Source organism: Triturus cristatus, chromosome 3_1, assembly GCF_964204655.1.
Source record: "Triturus cristatus chromosome 3_1, aTriCri1.1, whole genome shotgun sequence".
Lineage (NCBI taxonomy): Eukaryota > Metazoa > Chordata > Amphibia > Caudata > Salamandridae > Triturus > Triturus cristatus.
Window position 1 is genome coordinate 214,096,569 of NC_140583.1, and position 24,941 is coordinate 214,121,509.

A 24,941-nucleotide genomic window follows, 5' to 3' on the forward strand; every position below is an offset into this window, starting at 1 on the left:
TGGGACGAGGAGTCCCTCTACATGACATCTGTCAGGCAGCTACGTGGGCATCGCTGCACACGTTTACGAAACACTACTGCCTGGACAGCTAAGTCCAGAGAGACGGCTTCTTTGGCCGTTCTGTTCTCCAGGACTTACTTGTGTGATCTTGGTTCCCAGACCCACCTCCGGGGTTGGTATTGCTGGGGTATCTATTCTAAGGTAAGGAATCTATAACTAACTGTTTCTTTCATATGAATAAGTTACTTACCTTCGGTAACGATATAACTGTAAGAAACATAGGTTAGTTATAGATTCCTTACCGCCCCACCCATCCTCCCCGTTCTGTGAACTGATTTCTAAGGTTAAGGTCGTCCTTTCAGGGCCATAGTTTTGTGCACAAGTGGTCAGTGTCTTGCATGGCTCTGCGTTTCTGGCACGGAATGTCGCGTACTGAACTGACGAGGGCAGAGTCTAAGTAGCAACCACGACGCCAACGCCGGACGCGGAACCAACCAACGCCACCTTTCGACGCGCAGAGGGTACTGCTGATGAAAAACTTTTAGGATCCAGTCTGACACCTGGGGGTAATTCTAAGGTAAGGAATCTAAAACTAACCTATGTTTCTTACAGATATATCGTTACCGAAGGAAAGTAACTTGTTCATTATAACTTTTCATGTTTCCAGGGCTGTACAAGTCATTAAATCACCAACACCCCTTGTGATAGGATGTTCCATATGGAGATTCCATACCTGTTCAGTACCCAGATAGTCCATTGGAGACCAGAGAGCACTGGCCACCACAATCATGAGTTCAGTTTATATTCCCTTACATAATATGCTTAATAGTGTCTGTAGCAAGTAATGGCACTTGGGCAGTCTGTTGACAAACACTGGATAGTTAGCTGACTGCAAGTGCAGAACAAGATTTTGTATGGTTAGTTTGTTCTTCCAAATCAGCTGACCGCACTCAAATCCTCCAGAAGAAGGTTGAGGCACTACTGCAAAAAAGGGTGGAGAAATTGGTCACAGAACAAGAAATTGTGCAAGGATTTGACTCCTGGTTCTCCCTAATTCACAAAAAGGATGGCGTTCTGTATCCAATTTTGGATCTCAGAGTCTTACATTCCTTCCTTTGCGAAAAGAAATTCAAAATGCTGCCCCAAACTCATGTGCTTTCAGTCCTGGAACTGGAAGACTGGATAGTGTCCTTTCACTGGCAGTGCCATTATTTCCACATACTGATCCTGCAGTCACACAAGTGGTACCTGTGTTTTGTGATATGCTCTATTCATTATCAGTCCCCAGGATTGGATTATCAGCAGCACCCAGTGTCTTCACCAGGAAGATTGGCATTTGGCAGTGGTTGCTGGCTGCACATCAATGCAAGTCCAGGGGTAAGGTATTTACTTACCTGGATGATTGGCCATTTAAGGCAGGCTCATTATTGCTGGTGTCAGACCACTTGAATGCCACAGCATCTGGCAGGTTCGTTGGCCGATCTCCGCTGAAGTCCACGGTAGTTATGATTTTCTAAATGGGCTTTAAAACATATTCCATCCTTTCCCTTTCTTTATTTCTCAGTGGGACCTTAATTTTGTTCCAACATTCTTGGTGGGTGCTCCATCTGAGCCTCTGCATATCTGTCACTGACTGCTTTTGACATTAAAGACAGTGTTTTTGGTAACCATTGAGTCAGCTTGGCAAGCAAGTCAATTGCAAGTGCTGGGTGTTCAGCCTCCATCTTATTGTATTTTGCAGACAAGCTGGTCCTCAGAAAAAGTATTTTATCTTCCAAAGGCAGTTTCACTATTCAGTATAAGCCAGTGCGTTATGTTTTCCAGGTTTTTTTCCTCTGCTCATTCCACGAAGGTGAAAGAGAGGCTGCACTACGTAGACTCCATATACAAAAGGGCAACCATGCGAAAAAAGAAGAAATGAGGGAAACGCTAAAAGGTTCTACTGGGAAATCTAAAGATTTTGGAGTAGGCATCTCATCTACTAGATAATGGCATGCTTCATCAGCTGGGCCTTTCCATCCCTTGGTAGAGTAGTACCACCAGGGCGGACTCACCCACAAATGGGAGTTCTTATATAAAATATCTTTCTAGAAAAAGCAGGGATCCAGTTGAGAAAAGAGTATTAAAAATGCCTCCAGGTATACCCAAGAATAATTACTATTTATTAAAAGGTTACCATGGGCATATTTAAAAACAAGTACAGGGTTTTAATTGAGCATTAGTAGCACATGTCAGTTTGAGGCCATCTTCAGAGCTGTATGTATGTGTCCCTGTCTATCTCTACAGCACTCCATGCACATTAATAAATGAGGCGTAAGGCGGTTACCCGAAATGGGCCCTTCTAATATCAGAGGTACCTATGTGCAGTAGGGGTCTGCAGGTTCAATCTATTCTGGTTTCCAAATTGACGTTGTAGAGGCTATTTTAGGTTCAATTCATTCAAGGCTCGTGGTTACTGGTATCTAGATATTGGGAGTAGGTGCGTTACAAAGCTCCTGCCAAAGGTATTGATAGCAACTGGTCAAAAACAGTAGACATAGCATCCTTCAGACTCCAAAGGGTCTGTACGCCAATCGAAAGGAGCCTTGTAATATTACAACTCGGTGTAACTTAAAGCTCCCATCAAGCGTATACTGACCTCTTGAATTGGAAAGTCAAATAGGTTTGAGGAAGTCTCAGGGTAATCTTTTAGGATATTTAATAAGTGCTGTTTCGTTATCCCAGGTGGGCTCCATCCAGTAGGGGCAGTAGTACTCATGACTCCAAGGATTCAATTCCGCTTATAGCAGGACGAGCTGTTCAGACCACTGCCGAACAAGTTTCTGTTCATGCTAGGCCGTCCTTAAAGGAAACTGGACCGTTGGAGTCATAAGTTTACTCCAAAATCTTTGGATTTCCCAGCTGGACTTCTAAGTGGTTTCCCTCTTCTTCTTTTTTCACCTGGTTGTCCTTTTGTGTATGGATATTATTTTGAGAGAATGCAACTAGGTTGGTCCTCTCTCGCAGTCCATGTGTGAAGAATGCATTGCTTAGACTCCCATAGAATGGTCAGATACTAAATTGACAAAACTAACGACTTCAGAAACGACTAACAACTTTTTGTCAGATATGTGGGTAACAAAATGGGTAGGGTGGTCCAAAAGAGGACTCTGTCCTGGTGGATCATTCTTTCAATTAAAATCTGTTATGTCCTTTCCAGAAAGGAACAACCAAAAATTTTCATTGCTCACTGTACAAGAGCAAAAGCATCATCTTCAGCACTGGCCAGGGTTGTAGCCATAGTGCAAGTATGTTGTGCAGAGACATGGTGTTCTCTTCGTTTGTTTTCCAAGAATTATTTCTTGGATTCGGGAGGGGAAGAATCTGCAGGTAGAAGTATCCATCAGAAGAACAAGGTACTTACCTGTGGTAAAGTTCTTTCTGGTGTCTACTTGCATATTGCTCAACGTTGCCACACACTTCTTTATTCTCAAGAATGGTTTTAGTCATCTAATTAATAAGGTTTAAAGTTAGAATTGTCACTATCTAATTAAGCAACCTTGTCTCTGTGTCAGGGTGCTGGAGTGGTGCTTTAGGGGTCTGTTGATGACATGTCTTGGCTGTTACCTATATGTCATGGATCAAACGCCACCTACCAGTGCAGGAAAGCTATTGCTAAATTTTAGATCCAGTCTGGTGCCAATCGATATTTAATAGTTGAGGAATCTGCAGGTAGATAGGATATCCTCCAGAGAGTTCATTTCTGAAGAGAAGTAGTTTAGTCATTACTTACAAAGAAGTGGCACACGAGTGGAGGTTTTACATTAGGTAGTGCAGGGAAGGGGTGAGTAGCGATACAGTAGCAAGAGCTAGGGTTTGGTTAGATATGGGATGTGTGCTGAGGTAAAGCTTAGAGGCAGATTGGAGTGACACAGATATTGATAGAGCTGCTGGTAGGAGTAGGGTGTTGGTGATAAAGGGGTTGCAGCGCCAAAGTGATGATATAGCAACCCAGAGCCAAAGGAATGATCTCACAAATGAGTGCTGGTACAAACTGTAATTCTGAGCATGCTTGCAGAGTGCTGAGCCACTTAGTTTTATTGGGATCTACTCGTATAGGATAGCATGTAGGCACAAAGCAGATGTGTTGACCTTGCTCTTGAGTTCACAGAGGGCCATTCCAAGAAATTGGAGATGGTTCTCTGGTCTAGGTCAGATTTAGATCTCCCAAGCTTAAAGTTGTGAAGGAGCTCAATCAGTCAGTCAATAACTTTATTCGATCTAATAAAACAGTGATCAAAAAAGTACAATCCCATTTAAAAATAACAGTGCATAAAATCTCCGTGCAAAGTACAGAGAAGAACATCAATATGCCGTTATTTGACACTCATTAAGGTGCCTGCCTTGAGACACTCGGGCCTTTTCTGTCTTTTTTAGACTCTGAAGCCTAGAATAGGTTGGGTGTGAAAAGAGCCTGGAGTCAAAGGCCTGGAAACTTATGTGGAAGGTTTCCAGCTCACCTAGTAAGTCCGTGTGAGACAGGGAATTTACTCCTTACCCTCATGAAGACTGCAGTCCTGTGTTACACTATTGTGATTTTCTCATTGATGCAGCATGTGGTGTCGGTCATCACGTGCGCTGCATACTAATGACTGTGGAATTAACTTGCTACAATCACAGCTCAGGAATCATGGCCACACAGTGTTAAGTGGGTGCTCTATCATCGCGTAGCCATTCTGGAAGTAGCCACGTTCCTGTTGCACGCTGACGTTGAGTCTGTGTGGAAAGCAGCCTCCCGTTTTGTGCTGGCACGTTGAAAGCCACTATTCCACAACCTTGTTCTTGCTGAAGATTATCCCGAGTACGTTCATGCATGCTTTTCTTAAAACAGGTTAGTCCATGGCATCAGAATAACGCTGCAATAGTGACATTTCTTTTAAGAGTAAGTAAGCAAGTTATACTCATAAAAAGAATAGAAGCTTGATTTGGACAATAGGAACAATTGTTTATTTTTTCCCCACCAGAGCGAAAGAATATGAGACGTTAATGGAGACAAAGAATTCGACCTCTGAGTCACCGTACAAAGCAAAGTAAGCACAAATCTGACTTTCAATTCTAATAAAAGCTTACCCATGGCTAATGTACCATTCACACTTTTTTTCTTATTTACTAAAATAATGTTGTATGTACTACTACTGTGCCACTAGTTATTTTTATAAGAAACATATCATCTCTATTGTTTTCTAAGCTAAGAATTTATTTGGCAGTATGTTGTCAAAGATCCTTCTAATAAAGTAATAACCTATACATATTCTGCAGTATCCTTCTGCCCAACACTGATGTTTAATTACTTGCTCAACTGAATATGAAGCTTTCATATAGTTTTGTATCATGTAGAAAGCTGCAGTCTACAGTGATATTACACCAAATAACATGGCCCATACAATCAGTTCAAAATATTACACATGTAGCCTGGAATCTGTGGTTGAATGAATTTCACCTAGCAACCTGCTACCTGCTCTTATGGACACGGAATCCCATTTCTGTGTGAATTTTCAGTATAATCATTTCTGATAGTGATTTCTAGCCAAAGATTCCTCACCTTTTGAATATTCTCTAGGTGTCCGAAACCTTTTCATCATTTCCTCTGCTCGCTGCTAGGTAGCACCATATAGCTCCACACTGACGCTGTTCTGGTCTGGAAGTGATGTGTAGAGCCTATATAGGTGCCACTTCCGTGTGACGTCAAAAACAAACCCCGCGCCAGAGCTACCTCTCATCTCTCAAGAGACCATTACCCCAACCCAAAAAATGTTTACAGTGTGTAAGGGACATATCACCTCCAAAACAACAGTTTTTAAGCCTTGTAAGGACTGTTGCAAGTAAATGTCTGCGACAGATCCGCACCAAATTTGCCTATGGTGCCTGTAGGTGAGCCACGGCTCTAAGGCCTGCAGTGACTGCGAGTTGTTGAACTCGATTGCCGAACCAGACTACGAGCCAAAATTGTACATTGCCAGCACCAAAAGACTTCGTCATGACACCGATCCAGGTCGAAAGTTTGGGCCTGGTTCCTTTCAAGATCCAGAAGTTTTTCTAGGGGGTCAGTCTTCCTCTTGATTAAAATGTTTGGGTAAGTCAAAGAAAAGACACAAGAAATCTAAGTGGGACTCTGCCCCTTCTCGTCACTCACACTCCCCTGAGAAGGCTTGGGGGCAGCACCATACATCTCGATCTTGCTTCTAAAGTCATTCGATTTTGGAGCCGATCACACAACTTGTTCCGGCACTGTCTGAGTTTTTCTCGTGCCGTCTGCCACTCCTAAGCAGATCGAAAGAGTTTTGCGCGGCCATGCACAGCTGCACCTTTCTCTGTCACCCCAGCGACTGACAGAGGATCAGCTTTCCATTTTGGGACAAGAAGTACAAGCCCTTTTGGCCAAAGGGGCTATCAAGATGGGGCGTGGTTGTTATTCCCACTACTTTCTGGTGCCCAAGAATAAAGGAGGCCTTCATACTATGTTAGACCTGCACCCTCTCCACAACTTCCTCTCAAAAGAAACATTTTAAATGCTCACACTGACCCAGGGCTTGTCTGCCCTCAGCTCTGGAGACTGAATGTTATCGTTGGACCTTCAGGAAGCCTATTTCCATTTACCTGTTCTGCAGATCCATTGGCACTACTTGCAGTTTGTAGAGGGAAATGAGCATTTTTAGTTTGCTGTGATTCCCTTTGGTCTCACACTGGTGAGACTTTTGTGAACACCTGAGGGGCACTGCCCTCAGGTGTTCACAAACGTAATGGTGTAGTGGTAAAACCTCTTAGTAGGTCATGGGCACAGTCTTCTCCTACCTCGTCAACTGACTGTTAAAGGTGGGTTCGCCCCATGCAGTCATCACCTCCTGTTAACATTTGCGATTCACTATCCATGTGCAGAAGTCACACCTGACTCCCTCTCAGACGCCCCCCTTCATTGGTGCCATTTTGGACAGGGTTCGGTTTTGTACCTTTCCCCCAGGAAAGAGAGTCGAGGGCATTTAGGCTATGACCCCGATCTTTAGGCTTCTGTCCTGGATTTTAGTGAGGTCGACTTTGAGGCTTCTGGGACTGATGGCCTCCTGAATTCTGATGGTCGAGCACACCAGGTGGCATATGTGGGCTCTGCAGTGGGATCTGAAGTCTCAGTGGGCCAAACATCAAGAAAACCTCTCAACTACGTTCATATTTCAGAGGAGACTGAAGAAAACCTGCAGTGGTGAAAACTGGAAAGCAATTGGGTCAGTGGCAGTCCTTTTTCCCTTCCCCACCCAGAGATGACAGTGGTCTCTGATTCATCGCTGCAGGGTTGGGCAGGCCATCTGGGAGAAGTGCACATCAGAGGCCTCTGGTCTCCGGTAGAGTCCATGTTTCACATCAGCCTTCCGGAGATGAGGGCCATCTGTGCTTTGAAAGCCTTCCTTACAGCCATCAAAGGAAGGACGATCAGGTGCTCATATGCAACAGTACCACCATGTGGTGCTGCAGCAAACAGGGTAGGATGGAGTTGCATACTTAGTGCCAAGAGGCCCTGCGCCTCTGGAAATAACTGGATCGCCAAGGAATCTTCCTGACAGGATCATTGAATTCAGGGCGGACAAACTCCGCTGTTTGTGCTTAGGAGATAATGAGATCTGTTTCTCACAGCTGAGAACACACAATGTCAGCACTTCTGCACGTTGTATTTTCCACTGCATCTCTCCTTCAAGACATGTTCTGCCTCTAGTGGAACTTGGGACTCCTGTATGCCTTTCCGCTGATACCACTCTTGCCCAGAGTCTTCAAGAAGATCAGGATGAACCGGGCCCAAGTCATCCTAGTGGCTCCAGATTGGGCACAGAGAGTATGGTATCCAGATTTCCTGGGCTTGAGCATCTATCATCCGATCTGGCTGCCCCTCCAGGAGGTCGCAGCAACAGAGCAGAGTTCTGCACACAGGCCTTCACAGTATATACCTTAATGTTTGTAAATAGATTGATGATAGCTGAACAGCTCTGACCATCCTCCAGAGGTGGTTGATGCCAACTTGGGGGCCCTCAACAAAACACTGTATATGCCTTTTGTTGATATGTGGCTTGGTGCAGTACTTTGTAGATAGACCCCCTCCAGACCAAGTAATCTGATGTTTTGTTGTTTGTTTTGTCCCTAGACCAGCAATGCCTTGTTCTAAGCAAAGTTAAAGGGTATCTTTCGGCCTCTTTGTTGCCCAGCGTCTTTTTTAAAGTCTTCAGTTGTAATGCGCTTTTTGAAAGGGTTACGACAATAGTTTCTTCCCGCTACCTTCACCATGGCCCAGTGGGGCCATAACTTGGTCCTCACTTTTCTGATTTGCACTCAATTTGAGCTGCTTAACAGCTGTTGCTTGTAGCTCCTCACCCTCAAGACAGTGTTCTTTGTCACCGTAACATAATTGTGGTATGAGTGACCTTCAACCTGCCATACCACCTTCTCCCCAGACAAACTGTTTTTGCGGACATGGGGATCTTTATTTTCTAAAGTAGTAACAGCGTTCCATATCAGTCAACACATCACCTTGCTGGCATTCTGTGCTCTGTCTCTCCCCTCTAAAGAGGAGACAAGACTCCATTGTTTGGACCCCAAGTGAGCGCTGACCTTCCACATACATGGTACCAATAACCGCTGAATGTATGACCAGCTCTTTGTTTGGTTCTCTGGAGCAAAAAAAGGCAGAGCTGTTCAGAGGAGAACCATCTCCTGTTGGATTGTGCATTGACTAAAAAGCAGCCTCCAGAAGGACTGCATGCTCATTCTATTAGTCCCACAGCTGCTACCACTGCGTTGGCACATGGACTCCCCGTTGTAGGCATTTGCCAGGTGGCTACGTGGGTGTCCCCTCATATGCTCATGAAGGACTATTGTCTGGTTAGTCAGGTTTGCAGAGAGGGGCATGTTGCCTACTTTGTCCTGCAGGAATTCCTGAGTTGAGTCCATCCACCTCCAAATAGGAACTGCTTTTGCATCTGTCCAAAAGATGAGGACTCTGTGGCTAGTAGTCTCTACCTTTGGTCACACTCTTTCTGGTACAGACTCTTATCATCACACATTCCTCGATGAGTAATCAGGTTTTACTTGTATGATTAGAAAGAAACACTTTAGATTTGATATTGGATTGTGTTGGGTTAGCAGAGGTGGTGTTGGTAATGATGCCCACTACATCCTCTTTGGCTTCTAATATATCTGTACCTGAGATTAAGCTGTAACAAAAATGTTGTAGCAATGCTGAAGTTATTTCAAGTTGTAAAGCAATGATGTTTCACCCTCAGACCCAGATGCAGTGCATGGATAGAGGGCCAATGCAGCGAGGGTCACCCAGAGCAGCTGGGATATGTGGGGGACTGCTTACAGAAAGTGGTACATACATCTCCTCTGATTATTGACAAGAACAGGATGTCTGTCCGAAGCATGGAGGGTTGTAATTGAACTGTGTCCTATTGGTAACAAAAATTAACATCCATGGTGTCTAAGAACTGGAGGGGAATATTGAGTATTTTTTCTTTTATAGAAAGAACACATCTTCACCATGAGATGATAAAAAGATTGTTTGTGTGTGTGTGTGTGTGTGTGTGTATGTATGTATGTATATATATATATATGTATGTATATATGTATATTATATATCAACTACTTCTCCTGTTACCTCCAGTAAGTCCCACACAGTAGGATAGTTGAGAAGTTGTCAGTTGTCAGTTGACATTTCCCCTTTCTCCACCACTCTGCAAACGTGCCTTCTGGAACACTATTAGTTGGGGGATAAAGTCTTCTTTGCTCCAGAAGGACCTTGGGGGCCAAGAAGCCCTCCTGTTACCTCCTAAGCATCAGAATTCCTGAGAGCTGGTCGGAGGCCAGCACCTTTCTCCACCACTCTGCAAACGGTAAAAGACCTTGGAACAAAGGTTACAGGGACGTTATTGTTAGGAATTAGCATTTAAAAAGCCGTAGAAATTCACACAAAAATAACAAAGGTTATGTGGATGTTATAGTTAGGGTCAGATTTTACTCATACAAAACCAGAGAAAGTCAGCCGTTGTAGTTACCTGAGTTAACTATAACTCGCGCCCCGGCAATGCACTGCTTATGACCTCACATATTACATCACTCATGACCTGGTCAGTGACATCTCTGATGACTTCTCAAATGACATCACTGATGACATAACTGATGACATCCACAGCATATTTGACAAACCCACTCACACTCCTTATAGAATCTTTTATACACCCACTGCCACACGACCATACACAAACCCATTCACAGAGCCATACCAGTACTTACACACCCATTCACTGATGCATAGATCTACTCACACACATCCACTCGCTCACTCATACAGCCACTCATACACCCACCCACTCACTCACTAATACAGCCATAGACATATCCAGTCATACACACACACAAAAAATACTGACACACTGAGTGAGTCACCCATAGAACTACTCACATACCTAGACACTCACCCATACAGTCACTCACACAGCCACTTACTCATCCGAACAGTTACACGCACACACACACCCACTTACTTACTCATACAAATAGTAACACGTAGTCACTCGCCTATACAGTCACTGACAGAAGCATGCACTCATCCATATAGGCGCTCTCACATTCACTGACTCACATATAAAGTCACTCATATACCCAGTCGCTCACCTATACTCCCTTTCACATACCCAGTTACTCACCCATACTGACACAAGCACTCAATCACCGACACAGCCATACAAACACTCACTCGCCCATACGGTTTCTCACACACACACTCACTACCCCATGCAGCCACTGACTCACCCACTCACTCATCCATACAGGCAGTCACACACCTCCTCACCCACCCACACTCACAGACACCCAGACAATGATAGAGTTAGTCAGACAACCAATCAATCACCCATATAGCCATTCCTGTTCCCACTAACACACTCATACACCCACTTAGACATCACCTGACTGACAGATTCACACAACCAGTCACTCACCCATACATTCACCGAGACACCTAATCACTCACTTATACAGTCAGTCATGCACGCACTGAGTCATCCATACAGTCACCCATACACCCACTGATTCACCAATACACCTAGGTATAAAGATTTAACACTCATAAACATTTTAAAAACACACAGTCACTGGATGATGTCATCTCTGATGTCATTTGAGAAGTCATCAGTGATGTCACTGACCATGGCATGAGTGATGTAATATGTGAGGTCATAAGCAGTGCATTGCGGGGGCATGAGTTATAGTTAACTTAGGTAACTATAACAGCTGAATTTCTCTTGTTTTGTGTGAGTAAAATCTGACCCTAACTATAACGTCCCTGTAACTTTGTTTTTTTGTGTGAATTTCTAAGTTTAAAAAAAAAATTATAAGGTCCTTGTAACCTTTGTTTTTTTCAGTGAATATATATATATATATATATATATATATATATATATATATATATATATATATATGACATTGGGGAAAAAAGTGTTTTGCCACTGCTACTGTGTAAGATATCTTACACTGTGGCAGTAGCCATTGTGTAGTTATATGTGAGTCAGAGTATCCAAAGGAAGAGCCTTTTTGGTTTTGCTAATAGCTTTGGCACCGTTTGATAAATCTTCACAAAAGTTTCCAAATAAAGAGTTCATCCACTTCAGCTCCTTCCTGGGAAGATTTCGAGTGGTTTGTCAAGCACAGACCAAAAAGAACAGAGGGTCCGAAAATACTTTTTTTCCCATTCAGTTTACAATGGCACAGAAAAAACAACTGAACAGAGATGCAAAAAACTAGATCCTTAGGCAGAAAGTGTTTTTTTGTGATTTCGTGTAATTCTGTTTTAGCCTTTTCACAGAAATTAAAGTTTAAAAAAGAGTGAGCAATTAAAACAAACATTTTTTTTGGGTGGGGGGCTCTGTGGGTGGTTGGCTTGTCATGTGGTCACATTGAGGCTTGGGCAGGAACACCACCATTTTACATGCTCACTTTGAAACTTGACATCTTTTTTTGAACATTGACACTTGACACCTTTTGCTTGCCTGCTTGTACGGATAATGTTCCCTAAAATAACTTTACCTACATTTACACATCTTTGTAGACACATTATCAGAGTTTTCAACATTCTGTACGAAAGCTAAAGTTCACAGCACTAATTGATGCTTAATATTGTTTGCTCGGCGACAGCTTTGTCTGGGTAGAATCAATAACGGCAGCCTGACTGGGACTTTGGCATGGCAACATGGATGATGTTTAATATATAAACGACATCACTCCTTTGTTTAGTTAGAGGAGCATTTCGCTGGCACTGTGAGCTCGCCCCATTCCGGAATTCCAGCCCAGCTAATTCTTGTTTATTTCCTGCAAGGGATGAAGCCCACTCTCCTCCAAGATGGGCTCCCTGATAACACTTACCCACAGGTAATGGGAAAGTTAGATCATCCTACTGCAGGAGTCTCCAACCTTCTCAGTAATAAGAGCTACTTATGTTCAATGCAAGTCATCCCGAGCTGTTATAATAGTGACCCTATCAGACAAGATTACATTCACCACATGCAAGATGTCTAGCAGTGATCACATCAGTGGTTCAGGCAGGGTTGTTGGCAGTAATGTTGATAAGCCTTTATCAATTTGGAATGCCTCTACATGGGTAAGACATAACATCCATAGCTGCAATGCACCTGTCACAAAGGTATTTATTAGTAATGTGTCTTTCCAGTGTCACCTGGTTTATCACTCAAATATCAGCTTTAAACATATTTTGGAAATTACGAGGTTTCAAAATACACACGTTTTTGTCTTGAATACACACTTTTAAATTTTGATCAACATAGACTAATTCAGCCACCCATAAGTGTCTGATTTAGTAGGCTGGGCTGCAACATTAGAGGTACTTAGAAGTAGGTGGAGAGCTACTAGTAGCTCACTGTCAAGAATTCCTGTCATACAAGGGAAACACGCCCTTATGTAAACAGGAGAGCTGTTACATAACTCAAGGGAAACACGCCCTTATGTAAACAGGAGAGCTGTTACATAACTCAAGGGAAACACGCCCTTATGTAAACAGGAGAGCTGTTACATAACTCAAGGGAAACACGCCCTTATGTAAACAGGAGAGCTGTTACATAACTCAAGGAAAACACGCCCTATAAAGGGAGGAACCGGGAGGTACAAGGCTGTCGGATATTGTGTTTACACCGACGTACCTGCTTCGTGAAGAGCAGTGTTCCGGAGTGGTGCTCCAGTAAGGCAAGAACGGAGGTAGGTCGAGTCGTTACTCCCTGGGCCGTGTCTTGCCCCATCGTCACCTGTGAAGGACCCGGAAGCTCTACCGGTCAACCATTGAGCTTCGCTTTTTGACTCGGCTGAGTCCAAGCGCAGTGGCGCTTTTGCTGGTTGGAGTCGTAACTCCCAGCCCGACCAGAGACACAGGGACTGCCAGCTGTAACGCACACCAGGAGGTGTTTGCCGCGTTACAGACTCGGAAGTCCACAGGATCGATCGAGCGGCTGCTCTCGGTTCAGTCTTCTTGCTTGTGATTGGGGTATCGGTGACGCATCACCAGGAGGTGACTCCGCGTCCCGGTGCAGTCTGAGGAAGAGGTTGAGCGGCTGCTCCCTTCAGGTAGAGACCCCGGCTGGGTGTTTCCCTGACTCCTCGATTCTCCCCAACACTCTTCGTGCCCCTCACAGCCTACCGATTGGCATTGTCGGCCATTTCATTTCTGCCCTCTGTTGGCATACGCCGGGATCGGCGTATATGCAGAGGACGGTTAGGACCATCCGTGCTGTGGGCTGGTAACGTACTTAGCCTGGAGGATTCCAGTGACTATAACTTTTGTTTGTTCTTTGTATTTTATTTGCCTTCATTAAAAGAACTAACCCTTCACAAGTGGTTGCGTCCTCATTGTCGTGTCTGTTAAACGATCCTGAGACGTTCAGGGCGTTACACTCACAAGCTACTTGTTGGAAAAGCCTGTCCTACAGGGATTCTGGCAGATTCACCTACCCTAGGCACACAGGATAGGTAGCGCTAGGTAGGAGTTCAAAATATAATAGTATTTACATGCGATTATATAATCTCTGTAACAGCACAATGGTTGAATTGATTATCTTCTTCACCATTTCCTGTTGTTGATTATTGCAGTGCCTGTATTTTACACATGAATCATAATGCTTCAATAAATATTGAGACACCATATTGTATATTTCTTGTTTATCTCTTTGGGAATGCATGAGTTACCAAACTAAAAGTTTCTAGATCTGTTGCCACGATTTCTTTTGGGAGTCAGGGTTGTCATGTTCGGAGGTCACACATGGCACCTATTACCTTGCCAGGTTGGAAGTACATTGGGTTCGCTGAGAGCTAGTAGGACTAAGGCCAACATATCCTGATGGGATGCGTAGCATCAGTCTTGCACAGCTTTGACGTTTATGTTGTCCAACAAACGCACAGTTTTACTGAGAAAGTAAAAAACCATACGACATGGTGCCACCTACATTCTAGCTTGGGTTCTTATTCAATGGATCGTCTGACTAGTTTACTTTTGTATACCCAAAGAGCCCTACTCACCTATTAACCGGAGACGTTCATGGTGTTTGGGAAAAATCCACCTTATCTGAGTAGGCGACCCCTGTGTATTGGCTGTACGTTGTTAAGGGTTGAACCTTCCAAAGTATCGCCCCACAGAGGTACACTCTCTGAATTCCACATATTCAAATGGCTAATTGCAGCACCTGGTAACATACTGCTGGACTGCAGACATAGTCATGCAGATGTCTCAACAACATTGGCTCCCCCTTGCAGGAGGAAAGGTAGCCTTCATGGTTTAGGCCCAAAAAGCATACAGGACAGAGGTATTGTATTCATGGGTTACATTCCCTGCAGTGAATACACAATCAAGAAATTTTCATGCTTTTACTGTTGTTGCAGCTCCTAACTACTCAGCTTATGAAGCATTAGAGATACCACTAACATTTCACGGACACTAAAATTGGTTTGAAGGTTCCCTACCACACATAACAAATGATGTTCGACTGGGTCTCCTAGGCAATGAGGGAGCAACATGGCCAGCCTTAGCCGGTTACAGACTGTTAGAAATGGGGGTCTCTAGTTGGCAATGGCTGGCCACTGTCCAAGTAGGGACCCTTCTTCCTAAGTCAGAGTAAGCAGCCTACACCCTTTGACAACCCCTGCTCAACCCTGTGGTAACGTAGCACGAGCAGCTAGGCTTATCTCAGAGGCAGCGTGTTAAGCATTTATGACCATACACAGTAATATAATGATGAACACTACAAATGGACACCACTCAAGTAGTTATGAAAAATAGGTATTTTTATATAGACTTAATCACAAGACCAATAACAGGAAAAATCCACAATACTATAAAAATATAATTACTTTAGAAATGCTGCAAGGAAAAATAGTTCAGGATGCACAAAATGTTGTTTAGTTCAAGGCAGTGGTCTCTGCGACCCTTTTACTCACAAAGTATCTGGTTCCTGGAGCAAAGCAACAAAAATGTCGCTAAGGCGTTGTAGCGTTAAACTTCCTCACGCTAACCAGCGATGCGTTGAATCCTTACCGCAAGGGAGGATGACGCGCTGGGTTGCGGGCAGGACAAAGCGACAAACTTCCTCACGCTAAGCCGGTGATGCGATGAAATCCTTGCCGCGAAGGGAGGATGATGCACCGAGCCTGTTGCGTGTGCGATCTTGCTGCGTTGACAAAGATGGCGCTCCGCGAGGAAGCGACGATCCGGATTCGATGCGGGGAAAATGGCGAACGCTCGGCGTCCGCGCTGCGATGATCCTGTTGCGATGATTTCAGATAGCAGGCGTTTTCAGGCCCGCAGACAGGTGCTGCGACGATCTTCGGATAGCGGGCGTTTTCAGGCCCGCAGACAGGTGCTGCGACGATCTTCGGGGTTAGCGAGCGCTCGGCGACAGCGGAGCGGCGATTTTTCTCACGCTCACCAGCTTCAGCGGCTCGCTAACGGAGGTTACCGACGATTTTCAGCGCTCTCTTCTCAACAGTAGAAATAGAGGTCCTGGAACACACAGGAGCCTCACCTGCAGATAGTAATCCTCGCTGGGAGGAAACAGGAGGCTGATGGTGGAGTCCGATGTGCCTGAGACTCCAGCAGGAGGCTAGCTCTCTCCTAGCCCTTGGGTAGTTGCTGTAGCAAAAGAAATAAAAGTCCAATCAAAGTTCCTTTCCTCTTCTTGAAGTCCAGTAGTAACAGCTGCAGGCCAGTCCCAGAAACAGCACACAAGCACAAGGACAGTCCTTCTCCTGCAGATTCTTGTAGCCACACGGACAGAGGTTCTTCTTGTTATCCAGGAGCAATACCAATTGTAGGGGTTTGTGCACAAATATTTATACCCCCAAAGTCTTTGTTCTTAGGGGTCCCAAGCCTCTGAACCCAGCCAGAACCAGTTTTGCCCAGCCCGGGAGCACTTTGATGATCAGGCTGCATCCTTCCTTTCAGAAAGAGGGGGTCTGCCTCAGACGCACAGTGGGAGGTGGAGCCAGCTTTCACCTTGCCAGGCACAGCCCTATTCAAGTGCAGGAGCTACCCCTCCCCTCACACCTAGGCAGGTCGCTCTATTCAACCCAGGTCTGACTCAGCCTGCCCTGTCCCTCCAAAACCAGACAGCCAATACACATAATAGCAGAGCAACTGGAAGGCTTAGGCAAGAAAGTACCTATACTCTAAAAAGTGGTAGTTTCAAACCCAGAATATAAAAATAACCTTCACTGAAAGATGTATTTTAATATTCTGAGCTCGGGCATACTAGATTCGTTTTTCTACCATGTTCTGTGGGTCAGTTAGGACTATAGGATGTAATAGCCCAGACCTCCCATTCTGGCCTATGGAGAACAGGTAGCCTTACAGTAGTGAAAAACGAAATTGGGTGTAATTCACTACTAGGACATGCTACATACAACAGGGCATGTCCTACCTTACACATACAATGCGCCCTATCATAAGGGGGGCTTACATGATGCCAAGGGAAGGTTTTAGGGGCTGGGAAGCGGGTGCACTTCACAGCCAAGATGGCAGTTCTGGACTGCACGCAGACACTGCAGTGGCAGGTCTGAGACACACTTTACAAGCTGCTTCTGTGGGTGGCACAAACCAGTGCTGCAGGCCCACCAGCAGCATTCGGTTTACCAGCCCTGGGCACACACCGGCCACGCTACTAGGGACTAACAGGTAAACTGAATAAGCCAATCATGGATGTACCAATTCATATGTCATCTTTACAAAGGGAGCATTCGCGCTGTGGCACTGAATGGCAGCGGCACAGCGCCCAGAGCATCTATAACCAGCAACAACAGAGGAGACACAGCGAAAAAAGGAAGGGAGACTCACGCCAATGGTGCCAGGTCTAACACAGACCATACACCAGACATAGCAAATCTTACAGCACCCAAGCCATGTACACTGTACACAAGTGTGGACATAATATACAGATGTTTGACACAATATGTCAAGCGCACAATGACAGTAGATCCTGCAAGGGCTGCTCATTCTTCAGAACCACAATTGACTACTCCTGGAAGTAGTACAGTCCCCTTCTGATGGATACATCTGCCAGTGGATTCCTCACCTTGTGAATATCCCCTGCGCCAGCATTCCACGGAACTTTTCTTCCCCAGCATTCCACGTCGACGTGGGCGACGTCACAAAACATCGGCTCCGCACGCGACTCCGTACGACGTCATCGGAGCCATAAGAAGCCCACGTCGGCGTGATGACGTCAGTTCCCTTTTTTCCGCGCCGTCGACGCGCAACGGTTTTTTCCCAGTGCTCTCTAGATACTTTGTAATCTAGTGGTGTATTCTTGTTAAAATCGGAATGTCTTCGACGAGGAAGTCGGGCTTTAAGCCCTGTAGGGAGTGCGGAGGCCTGATGTCCATGACGGATCCGCATCAGAATTGTTTATGGTGTCTCTCTTCTGATCATGATGTGGATGAGTGCGGGTGCTGTAGGAGCATGAATCCTAAAGCACTGAAGGAGAGGAAGACCAAACTCTTCATGAAGAAGATCGGTGAGGAGAAGAGAGGGAGGAAAAAGGAGAAGTCCAGGCGGGAGTCTTCGACTTCGAGGTCGTCGAAGTCGAAGAAGCACCATAAGAAGAGGAAGCATTCTTCTCGGCGTCGGTCCTCGAAGTCTAAGAGGTCGAGATCGGCTTCGCCTCGTCGACGTCAGAGCAAGATCTTGTCTCCTTCGCCTTCTCCGGATAAGTCTTCGAAGTCTCCCTCTCCGAAGCGGACTCCGGCTCGTTCCCCGACGCCGTCTCCGGCGCCGTCCAAGGCTTCGACTCCTGGTCGGGTGGAATCTGATGTGGAGCAGGAGCAGGAAGAGTCTGTCCCGGTGCCTGATGACTCCGTGGTTCCGGTGGAGGATTCGGAGGAGCCGACGCCGGTGGCTCCACAGGAGGATACAGGGGCAGTTCCTTATCCCCAATTCCCGGCTCCAGGTACGGATCCTTCGGGATTTCTGAATGCCATGTATGGCATTTTTCAGAGAGCATCCTTCCCATCCGGAGCACCAGCAGGTCCCGTGGGTCCGATGGCGTTTTCTTTAGGAGTGCCGCAGCAATACGCTCAGGCTCCTTTTCTGCCTTTTATGCCGATGGCGCCTTCTTGGCAGTTTCCGGCGCCGGTTGGGAATCCGGCTCGACCTCGGATGGATGGTCAATCTTCGGAGCCTTCTTTGACGCCGAGGCCGACTCCATCGACGCCGCATCCGGCGCCGCCGACTCCACCTGTAGCGCCTCCGACGCCGATGCCTTTGGCTCCACCGACGCCGCGTACGACGTCGACGACGCCGGCTCCCCGGAATCGATCGAGGCGGGAGGCCCAAAGTGTTTTGGAGGAGGAAAGATTTCGGGCTGAGGTGGAAGAAGGTGAAGTGGACTCTTCTTCGGATGAGTTTGGAGGTATAGAGGTAGCAAGTGGTTTGGATACCACCCCGGAGTGGGAGCATGCTTCTGCAAGGTCTTCTCCACCACAGGAATTGGCGCCCTACCATGTTGTGATCAAGAAGGCCGCGGAGTTGTTAGATCTGCAGCTGCCCTCTGTGGAATACAAGTCCAATCTGCTCACAGAGGTGTTGCACTCCCCGACGTCGGCTTCTGAGCCTTTGCTACCTTTCAATGAGGCTCTCTTGGAACCAGTATTGGAGGTGTGGAAGAAGCCTCTGTCAGCTCCAGCAGTTTGCAGGCAGGTGGCAAGGAGATACAGGGTTGCGCCAGGAGACCCGGATTTTTTATCCACGCATCCTTCTCCGGAGAGCCTAGTGGTGCAGGCTTCATGTTCTAAACATGCCTCGGGTGCTTTCCCCCAATCTCCTGCTGATAGGGAGTCGAAGAAAGTTGATCAGGCGGCCAAAAAGTCTTTCTCCTCAGGAAGTATGGCATTGAAGTCATCAAATGCTACGTGCTTGCTGGGGCGTTATGTTCATGCCCTGATGGACTCTATAAAAACTCTGGCCCCTAAGTTACCTGAGGGGGATAAGTCGTCCTTCATGGAGGTTGTGGCGGACACTCAGGCAGCTGCCAGGCAGGTGATCCAGTCTGGGCTGGATACGGCGGACTCTGTGGCGAGAATTATGGGGTCGTCCATTGCCGCGAGGAGACAAGCATGGCTCCGTTCCTCAGGGTTTTCTGCGGATGTCCAGGCCACGCTGGTGGATCTGCCCTTTGATGGACAAAAGTTGTTTGGGGAGAAGGCAGATTCTGCTCTTCAACGTTTTAAGGACAGTAGGTTAACGGCGAAGTCCTTGGGTCTGCAGGTTCCTGTGAGAGGTTCAACTTTCCGTAAGGCTAGGGGATTCGGAAGGTCATCCTTTCGCTCCTTTCGACAGCCACAACAGCAGCAGCAACAACAGCAGCAGAATCCCCTCTATCGCTCCTATAGAGGGAAGCAAAGGGGTCGGAGAGGTTCTGGTCGTAACCCCTCTTCTTCCTCCTCCTCCTCCTCTGCTCCAAATGAGGCTTCAGGGAAGCAGCCCTAGATCCCCCATCCCGGATCATGTAAGACCTGTGGGGGGTCGGGTGTCCTACTTTCTACGGGGTTGGAAATCTGTTACAACCGACCTTTGGGTTTTGAACCTCGTAGAGACTGGGTACGCCCTTCCCTTTCGGGAGTTTCCTCCCCCTTACCCTCCTTGCCAAGGTTATTGCTCGGAGGACCACCTGCTTCTCCTGCAGAAAGAAGTTCAAGCTTTGTTTCAGAAGGGCGCAATAGAGGTGGTTCCGGAGCAGGAAAGGGGTCAGGGATGCTACTCCCGGTATTTCCTGATCCCCAAGAAGGACGGCAGATTGCGTCCGATTCTGGACCTCAGAATCTTGAATTTTTACCTGAAACAGGAGAAGTTCAAGATGCTGACCCTTGCGCAGGTTCTTCAAGCGTTGCAGCAAGGAGACTGGATGGTGTCGCTCGACTTGCAGGACGCGTACTTCCATGTCCCAATCCTGAAGTCGCACAGGAAGTATCTCCGTTTTACGGTTGGGTCGCAACATTATCAGTTTGCGGTCCTCCCGTTTGGTCTTACTACTGCACCTCGAGTCTTCACAAAGGTGATGGCAGTGGTGGCTGCTCATCTCAGGAGGTCGGGGATTCCGGTTTTCCCCTACCTGGACGACTGGCTTCTGAAGGCAGAGTCCCCAGGGATGGTGCAGCGTCATCTGCAGGTGACAACTCAGCTGTTATTCGACTTGGGTTTTTCGATCAATGTGCCCAAGTCTCACCTGGTGCCCTCTCAACGCAACCTGTTTATAGGGGCAGTACTGGACACTACTGTGTGTCGAGCATTCCCTCCTCCTCAAAGGATTCTCGACATTCAGGAGATGGTCCCTTTATTCCACAGTGGAGCGGTTGTTCCAGTTCTGAAGGTCCTTCGCCTGCTCGGTCTGTTCGCTTCCTGCATTCTGTTGGTCAACCATGCACGCTGGCACATGAGGGCGCTCCAGTGGTGCCTCCGCAAGCAGTGGTATCAGCACAACGGGGATCTCGGGGAGTCGATCAAGATCTCCGGAGAAGCTGCAGCGGATCTGTCTTGGTGGAGCGTGGAGGGCAATCTGTCCCAAGGAAAGCCTTTCCATCTACCTCCATCGGTGGCCACAGTGATAACGGATGCCTCCACCCTAGGGTGGGGTGCTCATCTGGGGGATCTGGAGATCAAGGGTCTTTGGTCTCCAGAGGAGAGGTTGTTTCATATCAACCTTCTGGAGTTGCGGGCGATTCGTTTGGCACTCAAGGCCTTTCTCCCTTCCCTTCGCGGTCAGTCAGTTCAAGTCCTGACGGACAACACGACCGCGATGTGGTATATAAACAAACAGGGAGGAGTAGGGTCTCTTTGTCTCTGCAGAGAGGCCCTGCGTCTGTGGTCCTGGGCTCAGGACCATCAGATTTGTCTGATGGCAAATCATCTGGCCGGGGTGCTGAACGTGCGTGCGGACAGTCTCAGTCGGCAGTTCTCCGCCGACCACGAGTGGAGGCTCCATCCGGAGGTGGTTCGTCACGTCTTTCGGACGTGGGGGACTCCTCGGGTGGACCTGTTTGCCACCCGAGAGAACGCGCACTGCCCGTCATTCTGCAGTCTCCAGTTTCCGATGCAGGGGGCGTTGGGGGACGCGTTTCAGTTGAGTTGGGGCTCACGACTCCTTTACGCGTTTCCTCCCATACCCTTGATTCCTCGGGTTCTGAGGAAAATTCGCCAAGACCGGGCCCAAGTCATTTTGGTCGCCCCGGACTGGCCAAGAAGGGTGTGATATACAGATCTACTCCACCTCTCCTCGTGCCCTCCGCTCCGTCTCCCTCTGAGGGCAGACCTCCTCTCGCAGTCGGAGGGGCAGGTTCTACACCCCCACCTCCAGAGCTTACACCTTCATGCCTGGAGATTGAACGGGGCAACCTGAGTTCCTTCTCTCTCCCACCTGATGTGGTGGACGTTATTTTATCGGCCAGGCGACACTCCACCAAGTCCATATACTCTTACAGGTGGTCTAAGTTTGTAAAATGGTGTGGGGAGAGGTCCATTGACCCTTTAAAGGCTCATCTTTCTGATGTGCTTCAGTTTGCTCTTTCCTTGGCTCAGCAGGGCTGTGCTGTGGCCACGGTCAAGGGCTACCTTTCGGCCTTATCGGCATTTCTGTGCCTTCCAGATCAGCCTTCGTTATTTAAATCTCCGGTTGTTCTGAGGTTCATCAAGGGCCTTACAAACATGTTTCCTCCTACTCCATTTGTAATGCCTCAGTGGGACCTTAATCTTGTCTTAACCTTTTTAATGGGGTCCCCATTTGAGCCTCTTCATAATTGTCCTTTGAGGCTGTTGTCCTTTAAGGTGGTTTTTCTTGTCGCCATAACCTCGGCAAGGAGGGTAAGTGAGCTTCAAGCTCTTAGTTCCAAACCTCCTTTTCTTACCTTACATGCTGAAAGGATGGTTCTCAGGACCAGGGCTGCTTTCCTGCCAAAAGTTGTTACTCCTTTCCATTTGGGGCAGTCTATTACCCTCCCTGTTTTTTATCCACCCCCTCATCCTTCCAAAGAAGAAGAAAGACTCCATCGCCTTGACCCGAAGAGGGCTATGAGTTTTTATTTGGACAGGACCAAGGACTTTCGTATTGATGACCAGCTTTTTATTGGCTACGTTGGTCGTTCTAAAGGTAAAGCGGTGCACAAGCGCACGCTGTCAAGATGGATTATACTGACCATCAAGATCTGCTACGCCCTGGCTGGTAAGACTCCTCCTGAGGGTATTCGTGCTCACTCTACTAGAGCTAAGTCTTCAACATCTGCTCTGGCCCGGGGTGTTCCTGTGGCAGATATTTGTAAGGCCGCGACTTGGGCCTCCCTCCATACTTTCGCAAAGCATTATTGCTTGGACTCTGAGATGAGGAGGGAGGGCCACTTCGCGCGCTCTGTCTTGCAAGACTTTCTGGTATAGAAAGGTGGACACCCTCCTCCGGGAGTGGGGACTGCTGTGGGAATCTATTCACAAGGTGAGGAATCCACTGGCAGATGTATCCATCAGAAGAACAAGTTACTTACCTTCGGTAACGCTTTTTCTGGTGGATACAGTATCTGCCTGTGGATTCCTCACCAACCCACCCGCCTCCCCGTTGTCCACCTTTTGTATACCATGAAATAGGTCTTGTTTGAAATGCTTGTATTTTCTCTTGTACATTTGTAGGAAATGCTTGTTTGATTAGCATTCCTTTGTTTTGTATGCTATGTATATGTATTGGTTTTCTATATACTGTGTATACTTGGGATTGTCGTTGGTTCACCTGTTCGCCTCGAAGGCACGGAAAAAATGGGTGGAACTGACGTCATCACGCCGACGTGGGCTTCTTATGGCTCCGATGACGTCGTACGGAGTCGCGTGCGGAGCCGATGTTTTGTGACGTCGCCCACGTCGACGTGGAATGCTGGGGAAGAAAAGTTCCGTGGAATGCTGGCGCAGGGGATATTCACAAGGTGAGGAATCCACAGGCAGATACTGTATCCACCAGAAAAAGCGTTACCGAAGGTAAGTAACTTGTTCATCAATGCAGTCATGGGTAAAGCTCCCATCAGATGGTAGGAGATTCAATTCTGGATTACACAAAAAACAAATCCGCTTGAAGCAGTGTTCCCCCATACGGGACCCCACGAAAAACATAGAATTCTCACAATATGCTTGCCAATGGGGATGGCTCCCCCAGTGGAAGACTGTGCCACTTGGGGCACAGTCTTTGCTGCAGTGTATACCAGAACACAAGGCACACCCTCATTAGCTGTTTTGCCAGCGGTGTTTAAACAAATCCATAATGAGTATGGGGCAGTCTCTGTCCTGGATTTGGGGATGAAACTGATGGGCAATAACAAGAGGCAGGCATCCAAGTCTTCTAAGAAGTAGTGGAATAGTAAGAAAAGTACAGAAAAGACTAAAACACGGGGTGGATCTCCTCAACTGGAGTCTACTGCGAAGCGCTATAGTCTGTGCAGCCATGATACAATTAAAACTCCTGATAGATATCAGGATACTGATACAGGTTCCTCTCGGTCCTTTCAGGAGTCATCCGGATAACACTTGGAGAGAGGAGGATGATCAGAGCTCAGATCAGAGAAGTACGTGATACCGAAGAAGGACTCGCAACCCTCTTCTGACTTTATAATAGAAATGGAAAATAAACCTAAACAGTCCAAGCCTCAATTCAAAAAGAAGGTATCTGGCCTTTAATTCAAGTATGCCACAGATATTGAGGACACTGCTTCTAAATGGGGAATGGGCTCGGATCATGCTGGACAGCGCAGCAGAAGTCACAATAGTTCAGAATCTTATGGAATGTCTGGTAGCAGTAGCAACGATTGACTAGATCCAGGTGGGAACACAGGATCGGAGACTTAGTGTCCCTAGTTAATTATATGATTTGCAACTCCAAATAGGGGGGATAGACCACATACCATAAATGTTCTCTTTTATGAGAACCTTTCATTCAGCTAGGACATTCTCTTGGCTGAAAAGGATTGGCCCACCTGAGTTTGCCCGAAAGGGAAGAAGGTAATTTTACCTGCCTTTCTGACCTTGTTCCAGATGCAGTTAAACATTCATATGCCAAGGAGTGGGCCTTAGGGCAAGATCCGGCGTTATACTGCAACCATGTGGGTTAGGAAGATGGATTCCCTTATCCCATCTCATCACTCCTGTGAGGTCCACCCCACAATCACAGAGACGGTACCCCATTAAACATGAGGCTAAAAAACAAGTTATAGAAATACTCACACAACTTAAATACCAAGGTGTAACAGAAAGGTGCACCTCCCCTTTGAATAATCCTTAGTTTCCACTAATAAAATCAGACCATTCATATCGTTTAGTACTATATTACAGACACTTGAACACAGCTACATGCACATTTGCT

General features: G+C 46.8%; 1 protein-coding gene across 3 annotated transcripts in view; it reads left to right on the forward strand.

The window, feature by feature from the left end:
• The window catches only part of SCAPER (S-phase cyclin A associated protein in the ER), a 3,109,515-nt gene that overhangs the window by 1,703,844 nt on the left and 1,380,730 nt on the right, over window positions 1-24,941 (forward strand). For all 3 annotated transcript variants that reach the window (XM_085643688.1, XM_085643687.1, XM_085643686.1), the window contains exon 22: window positions 5,004-5,069. In XM_085643688.1, the coding sequence (XP_085499814.1) occupies window positions 5,004-5,069 (66 nt within the window). The remainder of the gene's footprint in view (window positions 1-5,003; window positions 5,070-24,941) is intronic.